A 26538-nucleotide genomic window follows, 5' to 3' on the forward strand; every position below is an offset into this window, starting at 1 on the left:
GAATATTTTTTAATAAATTTATTTAAATTATACCATAAAAAAATATTTTATTCTATGCAAAATAATTTAAAAAATGGCTTAAAAGATGTTAGAAATACTATAAAAATTTGTAATGTCCTAATAACTTAAGACATTAAAGAAATACTCCACATAGTCACTAATAATTTAGAAATTAAAGAAAAAATATTTTTATCATATATTTACCTAAATCACTAGAATATTACAAACTTTTATAGTACCCATAACATCTTTTAAGCCATTTTTTAAAATTATTTTGTATAGAATAAAATATATTTTTTAATTATTTTGTATGGAATAAAATATTTTCTTTCATTTCTAAATTATTATTGACTATGTAGAGTATTTTATTTAAAATTTGAGTACATGCATGTATTTACCTAAGTTATTATAACATTACAAATTTTTACAGTACTCCTAACATTTTTTAAGCCATTTTTTTAAAATTGTTTTGCATAGGATAAAATATTTTTTGTAGTATAATTTAAAAAAATTTATTAAAAAAATTTATTAAAAAATATTCATGAACTATTAAAAATGGACAGAAAAGTATTGTATGGAATTCGAATTGATAGCTCATTAATATTTTAAAGAAGTATCGTAATTAAATATTTTGTTAGTTTTTTTTAACGTATGAAATAAAAATATATATATTTTTTAATTTTTAAATTATTAATTTTTTAATAAATTTTTTTTAATAAATTATTAATTTTTTAACAGCATAATTCGAATTATACCATAAATTATTGTGTGTGTAATTCGAACCAAGCTGGTTCGAATTAGTGTGTGCGTGTGTTTGTGTGTAATTCGAACCAAGCTGGTTCGAATTATGTGTGTGCGTGTATTTGTGTGTAATTCGAACCAAGCTGGTTTGAATTATTAATGATTCGAGTTCGAACCACATTGCTTCGAATTATATAAATATTAGTTTGGCTCATTGCTGAAACGAATTTCACTTTGGCTTATTTAGGTAATTTGCAACTTCTCTTGGCTTATTCTAGTTTTTTGCCCTAAAAATAGATTCATTCAATTTTTTTAACTATTTTGTCAATGGTAATTTTTTATTATTTAATATTTTTTGTCTTACTTAAAAAATATATAATTATTGATTAGAGATTATATTTTACAAAATAATTAAAGAAAAAAATGGAGAGAATAGGAATGAATCCATTCCCTTCTCAAATACATACAACACAATTATCAATTTTTCATTACAAAAATGGTGGGCTCATTGTTATCTGGTTATCCCGGCTGCAGAACCAATGCTAATTTCATTGCAATCTAATCAAGTAAAATTTGACATGAATATAGTGTTTCAGCTCCTACATAGCCTTCAGATTGCAAGCATCTAATTTCGTTTCCAATAGCAACAGCTACTACAAAAATACCATTTTGTCCCACTAATTTTCTCTTATCTTGTGCATTGAGAGCCTGTTAGGTTTAAGCTGTTTATGTTTCCATATGGTATGGTCATTTTGACTTTAATTCTTTAACCATGAGGATTTGATAGCAACAGAAAAGACCTTAAAATGTAAATATAAGAAAGCATACGTTCCAGGCAAATTCCGTTTCCATTTCCATTTGTTGACTTTGTGGAACGCGTTACGCGAAGAAAAAGAGATGCAATTATAATGAAAACATATGAATCGAAGCAGCAGAGTAGGTGGGTACAGAGAACCAAACTAGTGATTATTTGATAAGTATCTGTATATTTCCCCCATTATTTCTATCACTGATTTCACAAAGCGGAATGTGAGAGTCCCAATAGATCAGAATAGAAATAATCGTTAATCTCATCTATCTGTCTAGTGTCTCAGATTGGAATAATGGTCCTCAAATGTTTATGCTTTGGTGATTCAAAGAAGGAGAAAAATTATTCGACAGTAATAGAAGAGCTATGCCATCGATTTTCCTTTGAAGATCTTAGAAAATCAACCAACAACTTTGACGATAAACTAGTAATTGGGTGGTCACCCTTTGGTGATAAGGTATACAAAGGTTGTCTCAAACATAATGATGCTGCAACTGATCATACCATTACATTGAAGGTGATGGTGCCTCAATACCCCATCCAAGGTTCACTTGAATTCAAGAAGGAAATTGAGTATGAGTACATGGCCAATGGATCACTTGGTGATTACTTGAGAGATAGGAATAGGAATAACCAACCACTTTCATGGAAGAAAAGACTAGACATCTGCATTGGAGTAGCACGTGCTCTACACTACCTTCACTCAGGAGCCAAGCTTGCTATCATTCATCCTGATATAAATCCAAGTAATATTCTTTTGGATAAGAATATGATGCCCAAACTTACAAATTTTGGGATATCATTGCAGGGAGGGCTCTCTACATTGAAGCCAAAGCAAATCAAAGTAGATATGATTGTAGGTACATCTGCATTGATGGCTCCGGAGTATGCTATACACGGTATTGTTACTGATAAATGTGATGTTTACTCCTTTGGTTTGGTTCTACTACACATGGTAGGCCATAATGTGTTAAACTACTTAATTCAATAGGAAGAGCACAGTCTTGAGGAGACAATGGATCCAATTCTGAAAGGAAAGATTGCGCCAGAATGTTGGCAAGTATTCACTAGTGTCATACAAAGTTGCTTGGAGTACGAAGCAGATAAGCGACCAACAATGGGGGAAGTAGAGGTATTGCTTGAGCATGCTCTCTCATTGCAGCAACAAGCTGATATTATAAGGAATGTTGGTCGCTATACCTTATCATCCACTACCCCTTGTTATTGTCGAGAGCGATATAATGATCATGAATCACTACCCAGATAGTGCTGGATCTTTTTCTACTCATCTAATCAATAGTTTTTATGGATGCTCTGTTTTCTTTTCGTTCTTCTGGTTCTAAAAACACAATATGTATAGTTCTCACATAGGTTTGCACTAAATGAGGCATATCATGTTACACATGATTCGTGGTGATCTATCGAGCAATATATAACATCTCAAATAGATTAAGAAAAGAAAGAATAAGAGGAACTTATTGCTAGTACACGTTAACTTTCGCTTTAAAATGTTAACCTGCATTTTGATCCTGCAATCAATATCCCAGAAATCAAAGCAAATTAAAGTTGTGTTTAGAATAGGTTTAATCAGGACTTAATTCAATGACTAATCCACGTTCGTTTGTGAACTTATAATTGCAATTATACAGTGATTTATATTAAAAGTACCGCACTATTAAATAAAACTCGAGAGACCATCGCATAGTAAATATACTCGGAAGCACCTGAATAAAATAAAGTTGAAAGCCATACATAAAAATGTAAAATTTACACCACTATAGTGATTATATCAACATGTAAAGTTTAATTAGGTTCAATTAACCTACCATGGCCCATGAAAGAAAGACCTACGAGCACATGCTCTATGAACATCGAAGAATTCAAGGGGCAAACACAAACATCCCAACTGTAGTTCCAACAAACAAAATACTGAAATACTTGCTACAAAAGTCCCAACCGAATTGACAAACTAACAATTAGTTTACATGTTAAATCTAATATTGATGTGTGATATTCTGTGCAGACATTATAACTCAACCAAGGCAATATTGAATAAAGATAAAGCAGATAATATAAGAGATTTGATTTAACTAGAGGAAACTCTATCTGCACTTTCAAATGTTCCACTTTTTGGCATTCATAGTTGGAAGGGAAATCAAACTTTAATGCAAAAGCAAAATAAAACAAAATTCTCTCGAAGCTTCTTCCAGCTAAACTTGCCAATACTACACTTTATTTACAACATAATTAAGTGTCTCTGTTGTTGAGTCATTCGCTCCTAGTTCTCTTTCCTTGTTTGACATTGTCCTTGTGATTCGGATGGCCTATAGAAAAGATAAGCACCGCATTAGACATGAAAAAGGAAATAACTTAAAACCCCTCATCACAAGAGTAAGCTTCAGGAAGCAAGACAGTGATCAATTATTCCATAAGCATTGATAAATTCAAACAGCCAAACCCCGAATCTGATTGCAACTTGATGCATAATGCATCTTGCTAGGTATTTTTAATTAATCACAAAGCAATGAAAACTATGAGGAATAACATAGTGCAATCCTTAGGAGAATAGTTACATACCATTTTTCTTCTTCTTATCCTTATCCTTATCCTTAATCTCATTAGGGACTGGCACGAGACTCTGTGTGTATACAATGTAGCTTTTGATGTCCTTACACCACCAACTAGACCGACCTTTAAAATGTCCCAGATGACGACAATCAAAACATTTGAGTTGGAGGAGCTCTCCTCTGACATTAGATTTGGCAAACCTTAAGTAGCTATCTATAAATTTCAGACTAGAATCTAGTGCAACAATGTCACTACCATTGGATAAGCACAGAGGCGCAGACTGTTCACCACCACCAGAAATCTGATAGAAAGTCCAAGATGAATGCACTTTGTATTCTTTCATCACCCATATGTTAGTTTTATCGCGATCATAAGAATACAAGGCCAGGCAGCCTCCTAGTAGGCCGAGATGAGTGGGATTGAGATAACCCATCACTTGTTCAGGCATAGATATGGTTGAGAAACTCCTTTCCTTCAAATCAAATATAAGAATACTATAATCTCTAACTCTAAGAGTGCGGGACGACCAATGAATAGCGCCATTCAAGAAGAACCCACTAGATTCCCAGTTGTTCCTACCCAAGGGTTTGGAGAGTGCAAAATCAAGATTAATCCATGAATTGGTTCTCAAAGACAGGCAATCAAAGTGCTCATGGCCATTCTTATCCTGAGAAGCTACAACAACTAAGTAGTCATCCTGTGAGGCATCGTAACCAAATCCATACAAAATCGCTCCATAGGGAAACATAAACCACTTGGGATAACAATGAGAAACAATGTGAGAGTGGGATACTCTTTTGCTGGATCCAGTCACTGGATTCCATACGACAAAAAAATGCGGGGCTCGGTGTAACAGAACAAGCCCTCTGCAGGAGCACATAACTTCAAAATTATAATGTGTTTTCATCTTGAAAGGGAGAGATACCTCTTTTACTGCAGTAGCACTCTTGTGGCGGTGAAATACTGCGTCAATGTCAACGGAGAAAGCCTTGGAGTAGTCATCTATGAAGAGGCATACATGGGTGGATGCGGCAGAGCGGTGAACATGCGATTTCGCAAAGTCGGGATCGGAAATGAGAGTGTTCCATATCTTCGAAACGCACTTGAGGCGACCGAGTTGTTTGAGCGGAACCCTAAGTAAGATTCTGTGAATCAGCTCAAGAGGGAGAATATCGTGAATGCTCTTGCTCTTGTGATTCTCATTCTGCTCTTGCTTCTTCTTCTTCTTCTCCATGGTCGATTGCTGTGTTGGTTTGTTCTCTGTTGTGTGCTTCTGCTTCTTCTTCTTATCCATGCTTGGAAATTGAAATGAAATGCTGAGCTTTTCGCAATTCGTATACCAATTCACTCAGCCCCGAGATTTTAAGTTGGGTTAAAAACAGAGGACCAAGGAAAGGGAAGAGTCAGTTCTGAATTGGATTTTGAAAAAAAAATTGTTTTTTTATTTTTTAAAAAGTTATTTAACATTTAGATCATATTTATTTTTTTAAAAAGATTAAAAGTATTTTTAATTTTATTTGGATAAAAAAATATTTTTTTAATTAAGTAACATAAAAGACATATTAAAAAATAAAACTTGTATGGTTTTTTATTCTTAAAAAGCTTCTAAACTATATTCATAATTATACAAAGATAAGACATTCTTATTACAATTACATATAACTAAAAAAAAATTATTACAATTGTGATGGGAATAGGAAAAGAAAAAAAGTTAGAATTAAAGTAAAACTCATAATTGACTATAAACAATAAAAAAAATAATGCTCTAAAATTAATGTAAACGGAAAAAAAAATGTACTTGAAAAATATGCTACTAAATAAAAATGAGCCTTAAAAGTACTTTTGGTTTGATGCTAAGCGAAAAAATCTTGAGAGAATGTAAAATGAAAAAATTGGTAAATGTTGTAAAATAAAAGAGATATATAAAATAAAGATGTATAAATAGAAGACTCTAGTATTAAAATAATTAGTTCAATAATAATTTATATATATATAATAATATTATATGTTGTATTGTGTATATATATACAAAGATAGAAAGAAGTATTAAAAATAAAGAAAGAGAGAATCGCATTTGTTTATTGTTACAATCTCAATATAATAAAGATGATTAATATTGCTATTAATATTATATGTAAAGAGTAATAGAAAATAGAATTTAAAATACTTATAAAATAAAAGAAGAGAAAGAACTGTAGTAGAAATATAAAGAGAAGAGTATTTGATTATAACATAAAGAGAGAGAGTGTTTGATTTTATTATTGTTGTGTATATTCTCTTGCCTCAGATCATGCTTTTATAGGCAAAGAGAAGTTTACTTTTCAAACTACATTTATTTCTTTCATTCTAAGAACTTGTTCTCTTCAACGTAGAAAATGGGTTGCCCATTAAATGGACATCCATTCTTATCCTTTCCTAGTCACAACACTCCCCCTTGGATGTCCATTTAGGATTATGCCTCGTTAAAACCTTACTAAAGAAAAACCCAATGGAAAAAAAAACTTTAGTGAAGGAAAAAAAAGTACAAAATCCTTTGTGATGAGAACTGCCTCATTAAAAACCTTGTCAAGAAAAACCCAATGGAAAAAAAACTTGACCAAGGGAAAAAGAGTACAGTCTCCCCCTCTTGCTGACATCATTTAATGTCTCGAAATCGGCGCATCCCAATCTTATGTACCAATCTTTCAAATGAGGATTTTGGGAGTGACTTTGTAAATAAATCTGCCAGATTGTCACTTGAACGGATCTGTTGGACATCAATTGTCCCTTGATTTTGAAGGTCATGAGTGAAGAAGAATTTGGGAGAAATATGCTTTGTTCTATAACCTTTGATGTATCCACCCTTAAGTTGAGCAATGCATGCTGTATTATCTTCAAACAGGACAGTTGGAGCTATCTTATGATCAATCAGTCCACATGATGACAGAATATATTGAATCAGACTCCTCAGCCAAAACACTCACGACTAGCTTCATGAATCGCCAGTATTTCAGCATGATTAGAGGAGGTTGCTGCAATCGTCTGTTTCGTGGACCTCCATGATATAGCTGTACCACCATATGTGAACGGGTATCCTGTTTGAGATCTCCCTTTATGTGGATCAGACAAGTATCCAGCATCCGCATAGCCAACTAATTGTGACTTGGATCCATAGGGATAAAACAAACCCATATCAACCGTCCCATGAAGATATCGAAAGATTTGTTTGATTCCACTCCAATGTCTTCTGGTTGGAGAGGAACTATATCTTGCTAGTAAATTCACAGCAAATGATATGTCAGGTCGCGTATTATTAGCAAGATACATTAGCGCTCCAATGGCACTAAGATATGGTACTTCAGGACCAAGGATATCTTCATTTTCTTCTTTAGGACGGAATTGATCCTTTTTCACATCTAAAGATCTTACAATCATTGGGGTACTTAATGGATGTGACTTATCCATGTAAAATCTTTTCAAGATCTTTTCTGTGTATGTTGTTTGATGAATAAAGATCCCACTTTTTATATGCTCGATCTGCAGGCCGAGACAAAATTTAGTTCTTCCAAGATCTTTCATCTCAAACTCTTCCTTTAGAGTTTTTATAATTGTTGGAATCTCTTCAGGAGTCCCAATGATATTTAAATCATCAACGTACACAGCAATTATAATGAATCCAGAAGCAGTTTTCTTTATGAAAACACACGGGCATATATCATCATTCTTGAAACCGTTTTTGGCCAGATACTCAGTAAGACGATTATACCACATTCGTCCAGATTGCTTTAGACCATATAAAGATCTTTGCAATTTGACTGAGTATAACCCTTGCGAATATTCATTGGATGGTTTAGATATCTTTAGTCCTTCGGGGACTTTCATATAGATATCCCGATCTAATGAGCCGTATAAATAGGCTGTTACCACATCCATTAAATGCATATGCAGTTTATGATATGCAGATAAACTGACCAAATAACGCAATGTTATCGCATCCACTACTGGGGAATACGTTTCTTCATAATCTATACCGGGTCTTTGTGAAAAACCTTGTGCCACAAGTCGGGCTTTATAGCGCACAACTTCATTTTTCTCATTTCGTTTTCTCACAAATACCCATTTGTATCCAACAGGTTTTACATCTGCAGGTGTACGGACTACAGGTCCAAAGACTTCACGTTTTGCAAGTGAGTCTAATTCAGCCTTCATGGCTGCTTCCCATTTTGGCCAATCATTTCTTTGTCGACATTCTTCGACTGATCTTGGCTCAAGATCCTTACTTTCATGCATGATATCTAATGCCACATTATATGCAAATATTTCATTGACAATTGTCTTATTTCGGTCTCATTTCTCTCCTGTAAAGACATAATTAATCGAGATCTCGTCATTTTCATAATTTTCAGGTACCTGAACGTCTTCTGGCGTTATATCAGAATTTTGGACAACTGCAGGTGTCTTTACTATGTCTTTTTCAACAGGAATCATATTTACCTCTTTTCTCTTTTGAGGATTTTTGTCTTTGGAACCGACAGGTCTGCCACGCTTCTGGCGTGTATTTGCTTCAGTGGCTATTTGTCCTACTGGGACATCAATTCGAATTGGGACATTTTCCGCCCTGCCACGCTTCTTGCGTGAATTCGCTTCAGTAGCTACTTGTCCTACTGGGACATCAATTCGAATTGGGGCATTTTCCGCTGGTATATAAGATTTGGTTATCCTCTTTGTATCGGAAAATGCATCAGGCAATTCATTTGCTATTCTTTGCAAATGTATAATCTTTTGAACTTCTAGTTCACATTGCGCTGATCGATGATCTAAATGCATCAACGATTATGCATTCCAATTAAGTTCCTTTTCAGGAAGCTTATCCTCTCCCCCTAATGTTGGAAATTTTGATTCATCAAAATGACAATCCGCAAACCGGGCTTTAAACACATCACCAGTTTGTATCTCAAGATACCTCACTATAGAGGGAGAATCATATCCAACATATATCCCCAATTTTCTTTGGGGTTCCATTTTGGTGCGATTAGGTGGTGCAATGGGAATATATATTGCACACCCAAATATTCTTAAATGGGAAATATTTGGCTGCTGGCCAAAAGCTAATTGTATAGGAGAGAATTGATGATAACTCGTTGGCCTCAAACGAATAAGTGCTGCGGCATGTAAAATAGCATGCCCCCAAACCGAGGTTGGGAGATTTGTTCTCATAAGCAAGGGTCTAGCAATTAATTGGAGGCGCTTAATAAGTGATTCTGCTAACCCATTTTGTGTGTGAACATAAGCTACTGGATGTTCAACACTTATTCCATTAACCATACAATAAGCATCAAAAGCTTGGGAAGTAAATTCACCAGCATTATCAAGACGAATTACTTTAATTGGGTTTTCTGAAAATTGTGCTTTTAATCGAATAATTTGAGCCAGTAATCTCGCAAACGCCAGGTTGCGAGAAGATAATAAGCACACATGTGACCATCTCGAAGATGCGTCTATTAGGACCATAAAATATCTAAAAGATCCACATGGTGGATGAATAGGTCCACATATATCACCTTGAATCCTTTCTAGGAATTCAAGAGACTCAAATCCAATCTTTACTGGTGATGGCCTTAAAATTAACTTCCCTTGAGAACATGCAGCACAACAAAATTCACTAGTTTTAAGAATCTTCTGGTTCTTTAGTGAATGTCCATGAGAGTTTTCAATGATTCTCCTCATCATGGTTGTTCCCGGATGACCCAATCGGTCATGCCAAGTTATGAACTCATTTGAGCTAGTAAACTTCTGGTTTACAGTGGCATGTGATTCAATTGCACTAATCTTGGTATAATACAACCCAGATGAAAGTGAGGGTAATTTTTCTAATATAACTTTCTTATTTGAATCATGAGTTGTTATACATAAATACTCATGATTTCCCTCATTCATCGTCTCAACATGATATCCATTTCGGCGAATATCTTTGAAACTCAACAAGTTTCTCAGAGACTTGGTAGATAATAGTGCATTATTTATTATAAATTTTGTTCCTCCAGGAAACAAAATTATAGCTCTTCCGGAGCCTTCTATCACATTGCCTAAGCCAATAATAGTGTTAACATATTCCTCTTTTGGTACAAGATGGGTAAAATATATATCACTTTTGAGAATAGTGTGAGAACTTGCACTATCCGCAAGGCATACATCTTCATTACGTATCCTTGCCATTCTCTTCAAAAACAAATAATAATAAAATGAGTAGTATGCACAGTTAAATTGAATACTTGATCAGAATTATTTTCTAAGAAACACTGTACATAAAATAATGTCATATACCAAAATTTTATTTTAAAAATTTGACACATTTAATAATTTCAAAATTTATTAATATTTCATTATTTATGTACATCACATTTGAAACTTAAATACATAGAAAATAAAACTTAACAATAAGTTTTTTTTCACATTATTTATTTACATATATACTTCACAATCCCACATGTTAAACTATTCCATCATTGATCAAATGACCAATATTTCCTTCAGGGTCCTCAAAGAAATCAGATACATCATAATGAGTGGTGGAGTTCTCAGCATCATTTGAAACAAAATTTGTTTCCTTTCCTTTGTCGTTCTTTTTCAAAGATGCCTGGTAAAGATCGACTAGGTGCCTTGGGGTACGACAGGTACGTGACCAATGGCCCTTTCCACCACAACGGAAACACTTCTCCTCGGTTGATTTATTCTGCCCGATATTCCTTTCTTTGTCCCACTTCTGGTGAGATCCTCTCTTTTGAACATAATTCTTTTTCCTTCCATAATTTTTCTTATTATTAAAACCTTGCCATTTACCTCTTCTGGGGTAATTTGCCACATTTACTTCAGGAAATGGGGCAGCGCCAGCTGGACGCGCTTCATGATTTTTCAATAACAACTCATTGTTGCGTTCAGCAACAAGAAGGCAAGAAATTAACTCAGAATATTTTTTAAACCCTTTCTCTCGATACTGCTGCTGCAGGAGCACATTCGAGGCATGGAAGGTTGAGAAAGTTTTCTCCAATATATCATGATCAGTTATTTTTTCCCCACACAATTTCATTCGTGAGGTGATCCGAAACATTGCAGAATTATATTCATTTATAGATTTAAAATCTTGTAAACGCAAATGCGTCCATTCATATCGGGCCTGAGGAAGTATCACCGTTTTCTGATGATTATACCTTTCTTCAAGGTCTTTCCAAAGATCTGCAGGATCTTTTAATGTAAGATATTCATTTTTCAACCCTTCGTCAAGATGACGACGGAGAAAAATCATGGCTTTAGCTTTATCCTTCTGGGATGCATTATTTTCAGCGTTAATGGTATCTCCAAGATCCATTGAATCAAGATGGATTTCAGCATCTAATATCCATGATAAATAATTGTTTCCAGATATATCAAGAGCATTGAATTCAAGATGAGAGAGCTTCGACATAATGAAAATTTGTTACCTGGGTCTTCCTAAAAATTTGATCAGAGTCTCGTGCTGATAACGTGTTGTAAAATAAAAGAGATATATAAAATAAAGATGTATAAATAGAAGACTCTAGTATTAAAATAATTAGCTCAATAATAATTTATATATATATAATAATATTATATGTTGTATTGTGTATATATATACAAAGATAGAAAGAAATATTAAAAATAAAGAAAGAGAGAATCGCATTTGTTTATTGTTACAATCTCAATATAATAAAGATGATTAATATTGCTATTAATATTATATGTAAAGAGTAATAGAAAATAGAATTTAAAATACTTATAAAATAAAAGAAGAGAAAGAACTGTAGTAGAAATATAAAGAGAAGAGTATTTGATTGTAACATAAAGAGAGAGAGTGTTTGATTTTATTATTGTTGTGTATATTCTCTTGCCTCAGATCATGCTTTTATAGGCAAAGAGAAGTTTACTTTTCAAACTACATTTATTTCTTTCATCCTAAGAACTTGTTCTCTTCAACGTAGAAAATGGGTTGCCCATTAAATGGACATCCATTCTTATCCTTTCCTAGTCACAACAGTAAAGTAATAAAATGAAAATTTTTTATTATTAAATTTGTAATTTTTATTGTATATGAATTTTATTATTTTAATTTAAGGATAGTTAAACATTTAGTTCTTTACTTTGTCCATTAAAATAAGCTCATAATTAACCATAAAAAAAATAGAAAATAAAACTCTAAAATTAAATATAATGGGAGAAAAAAATATACATAAAAGACGTGCTACTAGTGGAATTTAATCTTGGAAAGTGTTTTTACTTTTATCCTAAACGAAAGTAAATGTGGAGAGAAATTAAGATTAAAAAAAGAAGTATTTTTATAACTATCAAAAATACTTATTTGGTTCAATCTCTTTTATTAAGTCATTAAAATTTTTTTAATAATAATAAGTTTTTTTTAAATAAAAATATATTCTCTCAATTTTTTTTAATTATTTTGTCCATGGTAATTTTTTATTATTTAATATTTTTTTGTCTTACTTAAAAAATATATAATTATTGATTAGAGATTATATATTACAAAATAATTAAAAAAAAATGGAGAGAATGGGAATGAATCCATTCCCTTCTCAAATACATACAACAAAATTATCAATTTATCATTACAAAAATGGTGGGCTCATTGTTATAGGTATCGTTATCTGGTTATCCCGGCTGCAGAACCAATGCTAATTTCATTGCAATCTAATCAAGTAAAATTTGACATGAATACAGTGTTTCAGCTCCTACATAGCCTTCAGATTGCAAGCATCTAATTTCGTTTCCAAAAGCAACAGCTACTACAAAAGTACCATTTTGTCCCACTAATTTTCTCTTATCTTGTGCATTGACAGCCTATTAGGTTAAGCTGTTTATGTTACCATATGGTATGGTCATTTTGACTTTAATTCTTTAACCATGAGGATTTGATAGCAACAGATAGGCGTGCACATGGGTCGGGTGAAGCTGGGTTTGATGTGACCCAGACCCGACCTGAAATATACATCGGGTTTATTTATTAAACCCGAACCCGACCCTAGACCCGATGAAACTAATACACTTTCGGGCCACAATTATATCGGGTGAAAACCGGGCCGTTAACATTACATTATGTTGATACCTTCTTGTAAGTTAGCATGTAGAAATATCCAAATTTCCAAGACTCCAACCATTATTTAACATGATAAAATTTACTTAGAAAAATATAACAAGAACCAACCATTCTTTAAAATTAAAGCATAACCACAATCAATATTAAAGCAAAACCACAATCAATACTAATATTGTCTAATAATACCAAATATTTAAATCAATACAAATAACACAATATTATGTATTAGTCTAAAGTCTTATGCATTCTAAACATAAAACATTAACTTATAGTCTTATAATGACTAATAACACAAAATATTAAGGTTTACAATACTTAAATTCCACATAAGAATAGTCATGATCCATCACTAATAACACAAAATATTAATTGTGTATGATGACCGGGCCGACTTCGGGTGACCCGAGCTATAGCCCGGACCCGACCCGAAATAATGACCGAGTCTATTTTTGAGACCCTTACCCGGCCCTAAACCCGATGAAATCACACCAAATTAGCCCCTAAAGTGTTCGGGACCGGGCCGGACCTTCGGGCCGGGCCGGGTCTGTGCACCCCTAGCAACAGAAAAGACCTTAAAATGTAAATATAAGAAAGCATACGTTCCAGGCAAATTCCGTTTCCATTTCCATTTGTTGACTTTGTGGAACGCGTTAAGCGAAGAAAAAGAGATGCAATTATAATGAAAACATATGAATCGAAGCAGCAGAGTAGGTGGGTACAGAGAACCAAACTAGTGATTATTTGATAAGTATCTGTATATTTCCCCCATTGTTTCTGTCACTGATTTCACAAAGCGGAAATTGCTCAATAGATCAGATTAGAATAATCATTAATCTCATCTATCTATCTACTGTCTCAGATTGGAATAATGGTCCTCAAATGTTTATGCTTTGGTGATTCAAAGGAGGAGAAAAACTATCCGACAGTAATAGAAGAGCTATGCCATCGATTTTCCTTTGAAGATCTTAGAAAATCAACCAACAACTTTGACGATAAACTAGTAATTGGGTGGTCACTCTTTGGTGATAAGGTATACAAAGGTTGTCTCAAACATAATGATGCTGCAACTGAGCATACCATTACATTGAAGGTGATGGTGCCTCATTACTCCATCCAAGGTTCACTTGAATTCAAGAAGGAAATTGAGGTGCTATGTCAGCTTCGTCACCCTAATATAATCTCTCTAATAGGCTTCTGCGACCAAGAAAAGGAAAAGATAGTTGTGTATGAGTACATGGCCAATGGATCACTTGGTGATTACTTGGGAGATGGGATTAGGAATAACCAACCACTTTCATGGAAGAAAAGACTAGAGATCTGCATCGGAGTAGCCCGGGCTCTACACTACCTTCACTCAGGAGCCAAGCGTGCTATCATTCATCGTGGTATAAATCCAAATAATATTCTTTTGGATAAGAATATGATGCCCAAACTTGCAAATTTTGGGATATCAGTGCAGGGAGCGCTCTCTACATTGAAGCCAAAGGAAATCAAAGTAGATATGATTGTAGGTACATGTAAATGGATGGCTCCGGAGTATGTCTGGAATGGTATTGTTACTGATAAATGTGATGTTTTCTCCTTTGGCATGGTTCTACTAGACGTGGTAGGCCATAATGAAGGGCAAACTCATGAGGAGACAATGGATCCAATTCTGAAAGGAAAGATTGCACCAGAATGTTGGCAGGTATTCACTAGTGTCATACAGAGATGCTTGCAGCACGAACCAGATGAGCGACCTACAATGGGCGAAGTTGAAATATTGCTTGAGAATGCTCTCTCATTGCAGGAACAAGCTGATATTACAAACACCAATGCTGCTCCCTATACTTTATTATCCACTAGTTGTTTGTCCGATATATTTTCAGGTAGAAATTCAGGTAGAGTCACATTTATGCGGAGAGCCGTTAGATAAGAATTTAGTCAAATTAGTCAAATTATTTAACGGCTCTCAACTATCAACTTCATGTAAAGTTGACTGTACCTGAGTTTTTACCATATTTTCAGGTTGTATAAGTAATGGTGATCTGACCTTTGATGCCTCAATGGAGGAAGGCTCTTTCTCGGAAGTAAGTAGTGACTAAGAGCAAGTATCAGCTGAATTTCATGTGTTTCTTTTACTAATCCTGCTTCTGTTTCCTTCTTTTAATTGATGTTGTTGTTGATGATGTCTTTAAATAAAAGTCTTAACGAGAACGGTGTATTATATATCAGATTTTGAAATATGGTTCTAGCACAAGTGCTAAGCAGAATGCATGAATTTTCGACAACCTTCACCTAAATTTGATGGATTTTTTTTTTAATTTTATTTCTGTATTTTTCCTTTTAAAAGACTTTAAATTTAGAATAATGTTACATATTCAAATCTTTTAATGAATTGTGTCCAACTAAATTAAATAATAAGACTTAGAATATTACAAGTTATAACTTATTTTTGTTAGGTTAGACTAATTTGGTTGATCTTAATTAACAAAAAGACTTGGATGTGTAATATTATTCTTAAATCTTTTCATGTTTTTTCTTTCTTTTTCAGGCTGTAAAATAATTGTGCAATTTTAGGTGTAATAAATATGTAATTACGGATGTTATATATATATATATATATATATATATATATATATATAAATGTTATGTTTATGCTATACAATAAAACTTTACAACTAAGCAAAATATTTAACTAAATCTAACCAAATTGTTATAATGTGTTTCACACGCGTATTTTACGTTATCGTCATCTTCTTCTTTTTACACCCCTATTGCTATGCGAATTCTTCTTCTCCTCCCTTTTTCTCATCGTTTTTTTTTTTGTCGTCGTCACCACCATCACGGCCATCAGCTTCTCCTCCTCCTCCTTTTCTCAGCTGAAATTCTTCTCTTCCTTCCTTTTCCTCCTCCCCATTATCGTCGTCGTCGTCATCATCGTCATCATCATCGTCATCATTCTCATCATTATCATCATGATTATCTCCTCCTTACATAAATAACATTATTTATTCTTTTTTGAATTTTTGTATTTATTCTAATTAATTTTGTTGCGTTATCTATTTATTCTCTTTTCTAACAAAATTTGTAAATCTACAACTCAAGTTTTAGTGAAATAAATTCTTAAATTTGATCACATTATAATGAAGACATTGTGGTATTATTCTTTAAAAATTCATGTGTTGTTTCATATATCAGTCGTCTTTCTTTTTATAAGTAAATGTCATTGTTCATTCTCTTTCGAGTTAATTTCGTTGTGTTATCTACAGGTTTTTCACTTATTTTCTTTTCTATTAAAATTTGTGAATCTACAACTTAAGTTTTCATTAAATAAGTTCTTACTAGTGTCACATCATTTAGTTAAAAATTTCGGTGTTAGACTAAAGACATTTCGATGTTATTTTTTATATTTTTATGTATTGTTTTATATATGAGATAAATATTTAATTCATTAAATATGTAATATTTTTTATAAAGATTCAATATTTTGTGTGTCATGTTACTAAATTTTTAGTATCAATTTTAAGTAATTTTAATGTTATCTTATTTTATTTTATAGAGTCAACGTGATTTTTTAGTATGTAATTTATTTTCTATATTTTGTATCATTATATTTAAATTCCAATATCAATTTAAACAAATTTCGGTGTTATTTTTGTTTCTTGCAAGAATCTAATTCAATGATTGTAAACTTACATTAATTCAATTAAATAAGATTATAATACAGTACAGACATGTTCATTTAAGTCTAATATGAGAAGCAATGTTCCTAAAAAAAGAAGTAAGAGCAACAAAAAATAAAAAAAGAAATAAGAATAATAAGAAGCAAAAAAAATACAGTAATAAAGAGGAGATTTCTATGTTTTTTAAGCAAAATTTCGGTGTCAAAATAAAAAAATTTTCTATGTAACGGTTAAAAATTCGATATTATTTTTCTTATAGATTATGCATAATTCAAAACTTTCCTTCCTCCTCCTCCTCCTTTTCTTCTTTTTCATCATCTTTCTTTTTTTTTTCTTCTTCTTGTTTCTCATTCTCATCATTCTTGTTTCACTCTCCTAACAAGAAGTTATGTTGTGATTAAAAAATTTCGATGTCAAATTAAAAAATTTCTGTGTCACGACTAAAAAATTTCGGTGCTATTTTTTGATAAATTCTGCATAACTCAAAATTACTCCTCTTTTGTTTCTTCATCATCATCATCTTCTTTTTTTTCTTATCTTCTTTTCTTATTCATCTTCTTTTTCTTGTTTTACCTTCTCATAATTCTTCTTGTTTTACCCTCTTAACAAGAATAAAAAAAAAATTAAATAAAAAATACATAATACTACAAAATCACTAGGAAGAGAAAGAGAAAAAGAAAAAACAAACGCAGCAACAACAACAATAATAAAAGAATGACAATAATGAAAAAACACATAAAAAAAAGAACAAAAAAAATACGACAAAAAAAGAGGAAGAATATACATTCACGTTAGTAACTAAAAAATTAGCGCGTGTAAATACATTCTTACTAATGAAAATGAGTTTTATTGGACTTAAACCAATTTTATTATACTTAATTATCAAAAAATTTAAATGTATAATAAAACTCTATATTATATAAAATAATTTTAAATATTGTCTCCCAAATATTACTTATTTTAGAATAAGTTTGCCCAGGTCTTAATTTTCAATCGCTTATCTACTCATTGTGAATTTATAATTGCATCTATATAATAATTTCAATTAAAAGTACTACAACATTATTAAATTTTGCAATAGAAACTTTAGAAATCATAAAGCTCCAGAGAGCACATTGCAATATAAATAAATACGAAGTCCCAAACATGTCTTGAAATTCTAGAATTCCAATAACATTGTTCCACTTATAACAATAAATCATGACCACCAAAAGGGATTAAAAACACCAATAATAATAAGATTGTGCCACTTGATTAGTCACAAACTACAATGATTGCAAGAAGCTCTTCTAAAATGGTGTTGAATTTATGGATTTGAGTCCTCCCAAGTGCTACACCAACTTCAATTATTCCATCTTCTTTGTCCCTACAATCAGAGAGGGACACCAACTGAGGATCTAGTTGAACTACTTCACTCAATTTGGGTTTTCCCCATCCAAAATCAGTCTCGTACACATCCAACTTTGGCGAACCTGCAATTCCCAACATACGATGCGACCATTTACTAAAAATTGACATAAATGTTTCGGCACATTTATAAGGTTCAGATTGCAATTCTCTAACTTTGCTCCCAATAGCAACAGCTGCTTCAAAAATACCATTTTGCCCCACTAGCTTGCTCCTCTTGATTGCAACAATGCCATTAACCAAACAATTTCCAAAGTACGTTGAGGGAATTTCCAACTCACCAACGTTACGGCAATCTAACCAAGGACATATGTATAATTCTTCATCATCATTACTTACAATATCTTGGGATTTTACCTTACAAACCCAAATCAAAGAACATGTCACAACAAATGTTGACAAATGTAACGTTCCTAGACCATGGCTTTGGCACTTAGTAGACACGTATTTCTTCAAATGATCAACATGGTCACGCCTCAGCACAAACGTGCGGCGAACATTGTCACTAGGAACATTGTGGCCAAGACTCATGAACCTTTCTCTTGTAGAATTCCACACTGTTTCTAAGAATATATGCTTAAGTCCATTTGGATCTTTAATCGTATCTCTATCATGGATTGGCAAAGTAACAATGTTCTCTTTAGACCCACAAACTGATGCCCAAAACTTCATGAAGTGATGGAATCCCTTCCCATCCACCACCACGTGACTGAAACAATAGGAATCAAAACCACAATAATTTATATTGGTGGAAACTCAGGTGCAGTCGACTTCAAGTGAAGTTGATAGCTGAGAGCAGTTAGATGGTTTGACTGATTTGACTAAATTTTCATCTAACGGCTTTCAACAATCAACTTCACGTGAAGTCGACTGCACCTGAGTTTCCACCATTTATATTACATTGTATTTCACGGTCAGAAACAAAACCGAATTAGATTGAATTTCTTTTTAAATAAAGTTGCATAAATTGAATCTGATTTCAGATCTAACAAAAATCTTAAATGATCTAATGCAATTCAAATAGATAGTATTGAATATACAAAGAGTTCTGTTTTTATCTAACATGTTATCAGTTATGTTTTTATGACATAATTTTTTCAAGTAGTTTAATCCAAACTGCACTTGAAAATTCATACCTGAAATTGATGCATATAGTGAAGCCAGAGTTGGGGAAGATAGTGACTTGAATAGCCATAGGAGGTATCAACAAGGTGCCATCCTCTAGGGCACGTGGAGAAGGCAACATAGGAACAAAGGGGTGCAAGCACGTGACATCTCTCGGTGTGTCAGATACGAGGCTGTCAAGATTTGCTGTCGTGGACTCAGCAACTATGAAAGTGAGAGTGTCACCTTCTGAGTAGAGAATGTGAGGGGTTTGTGGCTTTTGAGGGAAAACTATGTTGGAAGAGAAAGGAAAGAAGTGTTTGAGAGAGTGTGAAAGTGATTGTTTCAGATTTGGAATCACTTCTTGTAAGAAGTGTGTTGTGGAGTAAGGGAATTCATAGAAGAAAATGCGTTTGCATGTTACAGGCAAGCATAAAAAAGGAACATCAAAGAAAGTAAGGGGAACAGAGGTTGGACGAACAGAACCTGGTGGAGGACCTACTTGACACTGCTCTATCACCTTCACTCTGTCATCATGCTTCACCTTCTTCTCCATGGAATTATGAAATGAAACTTGGATAAAGAGAGTTTGTGTTAATTTAATACTTTGATTCCTCGAGAAATGGATATATTTATGTAGAAAAGCAAACCAAGATGGGAATGGTTATTATATTCTTGAGAAAGTATAGGGAGTAAATGGAGAATTTGTACGATGTATATAATGGTAGTTGAGAGATGTTCGATTCAGTAGGATATCAGATGTTTATTATCTCTGGTATCCGGATGGTTATTCTAGATAGTATGGGTGTATTGTGTTTGAGAAATTAGTAATATTTTTTATCTTGGATGTTCATTTTTTAACTCATATTAGGCCAAATAAATAGTCAATTGTACACATTATACAAATACTTCATTGGTTTCCTAACGGAATTTTATATTTTTACTTAGAGAAAGTACGAAAAGCCAATATATGTTTTATACAATGTGTACAATAGGGGTTAAATTGAAATTAAAATTAAATTATAGGCAGTTAGTTAATTTTGAATAGTTTGTATTTTGAAATTTGAATCAAATTAGTGTTACCATGAATTATGGAAACAAATAAACGACCTCCCTCTCCCAATACGGTATGACCTCCTTTCTCCCTTTCTCCTTAAATTTCACCGGTATAGCGCCACCACCATCAGCAGCCGCCGTCAGACATCACTTTGCTATGATTCTGACTCATGCCGTCGTCCGCTCATGCCCAATGTCAAGGGAGGACGCGTATATTGTGTACGCCGAATGGGCGGCACCGCTTCAACCCGACGTCCAGCGACTCCATCGCAGCTGGTGTGTGCCTTCTTCCCGATATCGACGTCGCAAGAGAAAGGGCTCTCGAGTGTGTTTCATCTTTCACGTTCATCACTCTGCGGAAGTTCCTTAATGGAGGTTAGTTTGGTTGAACCATTGTGTTGTATTCCATCTTCCGGAGGTAATTAAAATTCATCACATCCACATGAAAACATAACCAATCACTCCGTCGTCGAGGGTGAGTAATGTAATAAAGTGAGCAACGTACGTTGAAAGCATTGATAATGGATGGTTATTTTCAAGCGATTTAGATGTTCATAATCAATGCAAATAGTGTATTTAGTTTTATGTTTTATGCTTACCGAGATGTATCATAAACATTCATGATTCAACCACATTTGGGATGATCTTATATTCATGGTATGCTTATATGTATGAAGCCCTTGGTTTGTATTAATTGATCATGGCATATTGCGTTGACGCCGGATGAAATTAGATATTTATTGAACTATTTTTTATTGATATATGAATTTATATGACTAAATTTAAATTGCATGTACAAGCATAAGACTTGAATACTTTGGAGACCTTGACACCCAATAAGTAAGCACCCATGTTTTTGTACATAATGGCAATAGATCCGCTGGAATATTAATAGTAATGTATATTGAATATGAAATACAGTTAATGGTATTATTATTATTATTGAAATTATATTTTAAATTTCAAAAAAAAATTAAATAGGCAAGAAAAGTAAATAGTTCTTATATGTTTAAATTAGAATATACGTATGATCATACATCATATAGTTATGGCTCCATCCCTTGGGAAATCACCTTGAAAAGTAGCAAATAGTCTTTTTTCCCCAACTGCATTAATGCTTGCAAATGTTAAGAAGTTATTTATGGTTAAGAATATTATTTGGGTTGCTGGTGCTGTTGGTCTTTTGATATTTATTTTGTTAGGCGTTTGTATTTTTGTGCTGTGGTGCTTTAAGCGAAGGCCAGAGAAGAAAAATGCCAAGAAACAAAATGTTGGTGTCTTTGAAAGTCCTTTACATAAACCTACTTGCAGTGACACTTTTTTTGAAGCAACTAATCGGAAGAAATTCTTTGTTGGGAGACAGTATGTAGCCAAAGTTTTATATATGCATGTAAATGTTTATTTTTCATGTAAATGAGATATTTATTTTTAATGTAAATGGGATATTTTAATATATTTAATGGTCAATTTAGGATGGTCATTTTAGTAGGTATGTGGATGATTATTTTAATTTTTATGTAAATGATTATTTTGACTGAATTGAATTTAGTTATATATAATTAAAATATGTTGGATGTTCAATTCATTAGGTATGCAGATGATTATTTTTATTCTTAAGTTGATGGTTATTTTTATTAAGGGTGAGTGGCGTGTTGTGGCAAGCCAAGCAGCGAAGGTGGAGTGAGATGATTATTGATAAAGGTGGGATGGGCGCAGGTTGAAAAAGAAGAAGATATTGAAATGAAATGTTTTGGTAAATTAGAATTTTGGATGGTTATTTTTTTGAATTTAAAAAAAATTAAAATTAAAGGATTTTAAATTTGAAATTCGATATAAAATAACTGAATAAGAATTTTTGAATTTAGAGTAATCTATGGACATATTTTTATTATTTATTTTTATTAGGCTAGATAATTAGCCTACTGTAGTACATATTGTACAGATATTTCATTAACTCTCTAGTGAGATTCACTTATTATAGAGAGAGTTGTTGTCTCTATTACACAGAGAGAAGTTTTAGAGCATTTTCAATACTAATGGTAGATTTAATTTTAATTTTATTTTGACTTCTATAAAATGACACATAAATATTTATAAAATTACATAATAATAATTTAAAATTAAAAATAAAATTTGTCAATGTCTTAGTTTAATTATATTTTTATATTATTTTTAATTATTTTATCAATATAATTATATGAGTGATAAAATTTTATTGGTTTTCTAGCAAGTAATATCTTAGCTTTAAAGTGATATTGATTTTTTAATGCAGATTTTAATTCTAAATTAATTTATTTCTTAAAAATATCAAAATTAATATTCTAAAAATACTCTATTGAAAATGATTTTATATATACAATTAAACAAATTGATGGATTAAATAGGGACATCAAATAGATGAAATATATATCTGGTTTAAATGTAGTTTTGTTAAACATTTGAGAAAAAAATTAGCTTTTTTTCCTTAATTAAATTTTATTTTGATATAAGCCCAAATTATTCTAGGTCTTTTATGTATCATTTTTGCTTTATTTATCCCACTACTTGAAAAGTTATTGTAATTTAGTTTCGAGAATTGGAACTATCATTTTAAAACACTGAAAATCAAATTATTATATTTTTAAAACCTAGAATAAATATTTTGCTTTGGTACAATGATTAAACATTAAATGAGACAAAAACTAGGACTTATTAGGCGAATTTCTTATAAGAAATATGTGAAGATACTTTTTTTTTATAAATGACTTTTAACTAATTTTCTTTAAATTAATATATAGTTTATCTTTTATGATATGTTATGATTAGTTGATTCTTTGATTGGATTATTAACTTCACTTTTAATTTGAATTGTTAAAAGTTACCAAAATTAGTATTTCAATGATGAGAGAGTCAGCAACTAACTTATTTTTAAAATTTTGTTATGTTATTTTTTAAAAAATACTAGTCCAATTCAAGTTTTCAAAGATTTTTTTTTATATTATTGTTGAAAAAAAAAAACACAGTGATGAAACGGAGCCATAGTATTAATATATAAATACAATTTTTATTATTACAGAAAATTGATGCAAAAAACATTTATCATTTGTGCATTACTAGGAATGATTGTGGTGCAATTTGGTTCGATTTTAAGAAAAAAAGTCATTCGATTTAAACATTTATTTTATGTGCAGTGTGGTTTGAATTAAATAAACTCTTTTTAAAAATTTGACCTAATCTGATCCGATTACAAACGATTTTAGATCAGTTTGGATTTGTAATTTTTTAAATAAAAAATAATAATTAATTTACAAAGTTAATGCTGCATGACATAGTATAAATACACACTACTAAAGTACTAATAATTTGGTAAACATTATAAAATAACATGTCCAAGATTGTAACATAATAATAAAACATAAATCCCATAAACATTATAAAACAACCTGTCCAGCAATCCATCCAATAACTTCAACAAATCTTGATAAAATAATAATTCTTCAGCATAAAAACAAGTCTCAACAACATAAAATTAAATAACATAATAAGTCTTAATAAAAATATAACATAAAAACTCCAAACTGAGAGGTGAAGCACTGATCACTAATTAGATTCATCACTAGAACCTTCTTCATCTATTAGTTGAGGATAGGAACGGACATACAGGGGGCAAGTGGAAGTCTCGGCTCACCCAGCTTTTTTTAAGAAAAAGATTAATAGTAATAAGTTATTAAGTACGATTTAATTTTTTAAAAAAATTATTTAGTATTTAGTCTAATATAAATAAAAGTCCAATCTAACCTAAATATTAATGATTTTTAATATCCAAAAAGTAAGTAACAATATTAAAAAAATCTAAAAAGATATTATTACTATTATTTTTTAATTATATAAAAAAAATTTAAATCCCATAAAGTGAATTTTTTTCTTCTTGTGAGCATCCTTCTTGATTCATTTAGTATTAATTTTTCCTATTTCAACTACTACAACTGAGGGATCTTTTTTAGCTATGAATATTATGAAGAATGACTCAGAAACAAAATGAAAGATGAATTTCTTACTAATTGTATTTTAATTATATTGAAAAGAAAATTGTTGAAAAATTTGACATAGATTCTATTATTGATGAATTTCATGATACGAATAATCGACCACTTCGTTAATAAAAAGTACATACATATTTTTTGTACTTTAAAATATATTCTCTATCGGTATATTTTTGTAATACATTTTACATTATATAATTTTTTGCATAATTTTTTAATATTATATATGTTATTAGCCTCCATGATAATATTTTTGGATTTGTCCCTAGTTGAGAAATCGGCTCAAATTCTACAATAAAATATAATAAAATAAATATCAGCAATTTAAATATATTAAAATAGTAAAGTTAATTAATGTATGTAGATAAAAAAACAAAATTCAATCAACAAGAACAAAATACTTAATTTAACACAGTTTAACAAATTTTAATCAACAAGACCAAATTGTCAAAAATAACAAGAACGACATAAAGTTTAACAAAAATAAGAACAAATTCCTCTAGAACAATACAAAATTAAACAAAAATAAGTACAAACATACTGATAAGAGGAGATAGCAGCGGCGTCACCGAGAAGAGGAGACGACAACAGTGTCACTGAGAAGAGGAGGCGACAAACGACATCATTAAGAAGAGGAGACAGCAGAAGACGTGTGATGGTGAGAGAGAATGAGTAAGAGCGAGTGAAATACGAATACGAGAGAGGAGTTTCTTTTTTAGGTTAGGGTTTGTGTTTGTAGAGACTGGTGTGTGTGTGTGACACTTCTAAGTACTAGGGGGTATTATTATTATTATTATTATTATTATTATTATTATTATATACAATACGCGATTTGGTTTAGTTTGGTTTGATTGTGCACAGTAAAACTGCAAACCGAATCAAAATCGCAATAAAACCAATCCTAAAATTGAGTGATTTGTTTCCATTTTCGATTTACATCAATGAGATTTTGCAATTTTTTTGGATCGGTCTGGATTTAAATACTCCTGTTTATTACTATTTAAAAATATAAATAATATAGCTAATAGCTCCTTCTCTATTATTCTATTATTCTTTTTTTTTTTCCAAAAAATGACATTAAAAAAATTGAAAATTTTAAATTGGGATAATATTTTTTAAAAATTACACAAGAATTCAAATGTAAAGTAACAAACCATAGTTAAATATTAATTTTGATCAAATTTAAGCAATCTAAAGTAACAGTGTAATTAATAACTAAATAAAAAATTAATCAATAAAAAATTAACATGTCACATAAAATAAATTATATATTAATTTACAAAAAATTGGTTAGAAATTATAATTTGCAAAATGAATTTTATCATGGTTTAAAAATTTATTTTAATTAACTTAATTAAGTTAGAGTAGTGATGATTAGTATCAATCATAATAATAGAAATTAATTCTTTCAATAATAATTGAACAAGTTAAAGAGGTCAATCCTTTATTTACGAGGATATTGGGTTGAAATTACAATATTAACCAGATATTTTAAAACACTACGGCGTCACACCACTGTCAGTTTTGTCTCTTCGATTTAAATAGAGTAACAAAATAGGTGGCTACTCCAATGAAGATTTAATGATTATCATCATGTGAAGATACATCATTTTGACCATTGGATGATAGATTGTAGGGCTTGATTTGATTTGAAGTAAAAGTGTTACTTTTATTTAAAATGTTGCTAAATAAATAAGTTACACTTTTTGAACAAGGATCATCATGAGAAGATGTTTTTGCCATCTTCATGGGAGTAGTTGCCACAAAATAAACCATTAGAAAGTAAAGTATACGCAAATGGATGGACACATGACAACATGCATAGTTAAAAATGGAAAAGTATAGGGACAGCAACCTTTTAAATTCTGGTCAGTATGTAATCAACAAGAAAAATAAGTCATGGATGAAATCTCACACTATTAAAATCATTGTTAATAGCTATTTTATGGTTACAAATTACAAAAATTACTGATCCCTAACATTCCTCGTTAAAAATATAGGGTTAATTTTCAGAAATCTTTATGCAGCTGACATATGGACAACAAAAAATATTATTTTGTCCCACTA

General features: G+C 31.5%; 3 protein-coding genes and 1 pseudogene across 4 annotated transcripts; 2 read left to right on the forward strand and 2 right to left on the reverse strand.

Moving 5' to 3' along the window:
• Nucleotides 1-1691: 1691 nt before the first annotated feature.
• Nucleotides 1692-3036, forward strand: LOC112744614 (receptor-like protein kinase ANXUR2; annotated as a pseudogene).
• A 561-nt stretch (nt 3037-3597) lies between these two features.
• LOC112744615 (F-box protein CPR1) lies at nt 3598-5518 on the reverse strand. Its single transcript, XM_025794289.2, has 2 exons — nt 4127-5518; nt 3598-3873 (listed from the first exon to the last, which is right to left on the reverse strand). Exons 1-2 carry the CDS (start codon nt 5409-5411, stop codon nt 3818-3820), a joined length of 1341 nt encoding a protein of 446 aa, XP_025650074.1. The 5' UTR covers nt 5412-5518; the 3' UTR covers nt 3598-3817.
• An 8317-nt stretch (nt 5519-13835) lies between these two features.
• Nucleotides 13836-15487, forward strand: LOC112744616 (receptor-like protein kinase ANXUR2). 2 transcript variants are annotated; one of them, XM_072215217.1, is made up of 3 exons: nt 13836-13928; nt 14077-15085; nt 15225-15487. In XM_072215217.1, exons 2-3 carry the CDS (start codon nt 14086-14088, stop codon nt 15299-15301), a joined length of 1077 nt encoding a protein of 358 aa, XP_072071318.1. In that variant the 5' UTR covers nt 13836-13928; nt 14077-14085; the 3' UTR covers nt 15302-15487. The 2 variants fall into 2 exon arrangements, with proteins under 2 accessions (XP_072071318.1, XP_025650076.1); XM_025794291.3 differs by lacking the exon at nt 13836-13928 and having other exon boundaries at nt 13935-15085.
• Nucleotides 15488-18027: 2540 nt separating this feature from the next.
• On the reverse strand, nt 18028-19971 carry LOC112740697 (coumaroyl-CoA:anthocyanidin 3-O-glucoside-6''-O-coumaroyltransferase 1-like). Its single transcript, XM_025789293.2, has 2 exons — nt 19426-19971; nt 18028-18998 (listed from the first exon to the last, which is right to left on the reverse strand). The coding sequence occupies exons 1-2, from the start codon at nt 19947-19949 to the stop codon at nt 18137-18139; spliced, it is 1386 nt and encodes a 461-aa protein (XP_025645078.1). The 5' UTR covers nt 19950-19971; the 3' UTR covers nt 18028-18136.
• Nucleotides 19972-26538: the final 6567 nt, after the last annotated feature.

Source organism: Arachis hypogaea, chromosome 14 (genome assembly GCF_003086295.3).
Source record: "Arachis hypogaea cultivar Tifrunner chromosome 14, arahy.Tifrunner.gnm2.J5K5, whole genome shotgun sequence".
In the NCBI taxonomy this organism is placed as follows: domain Eukaryota; kingdom Viridiplantae; phylum Streptophyta; class Magnoliopsida; order Fabales; family Fabaceae; genus Arachis; species Arachis hypogaea.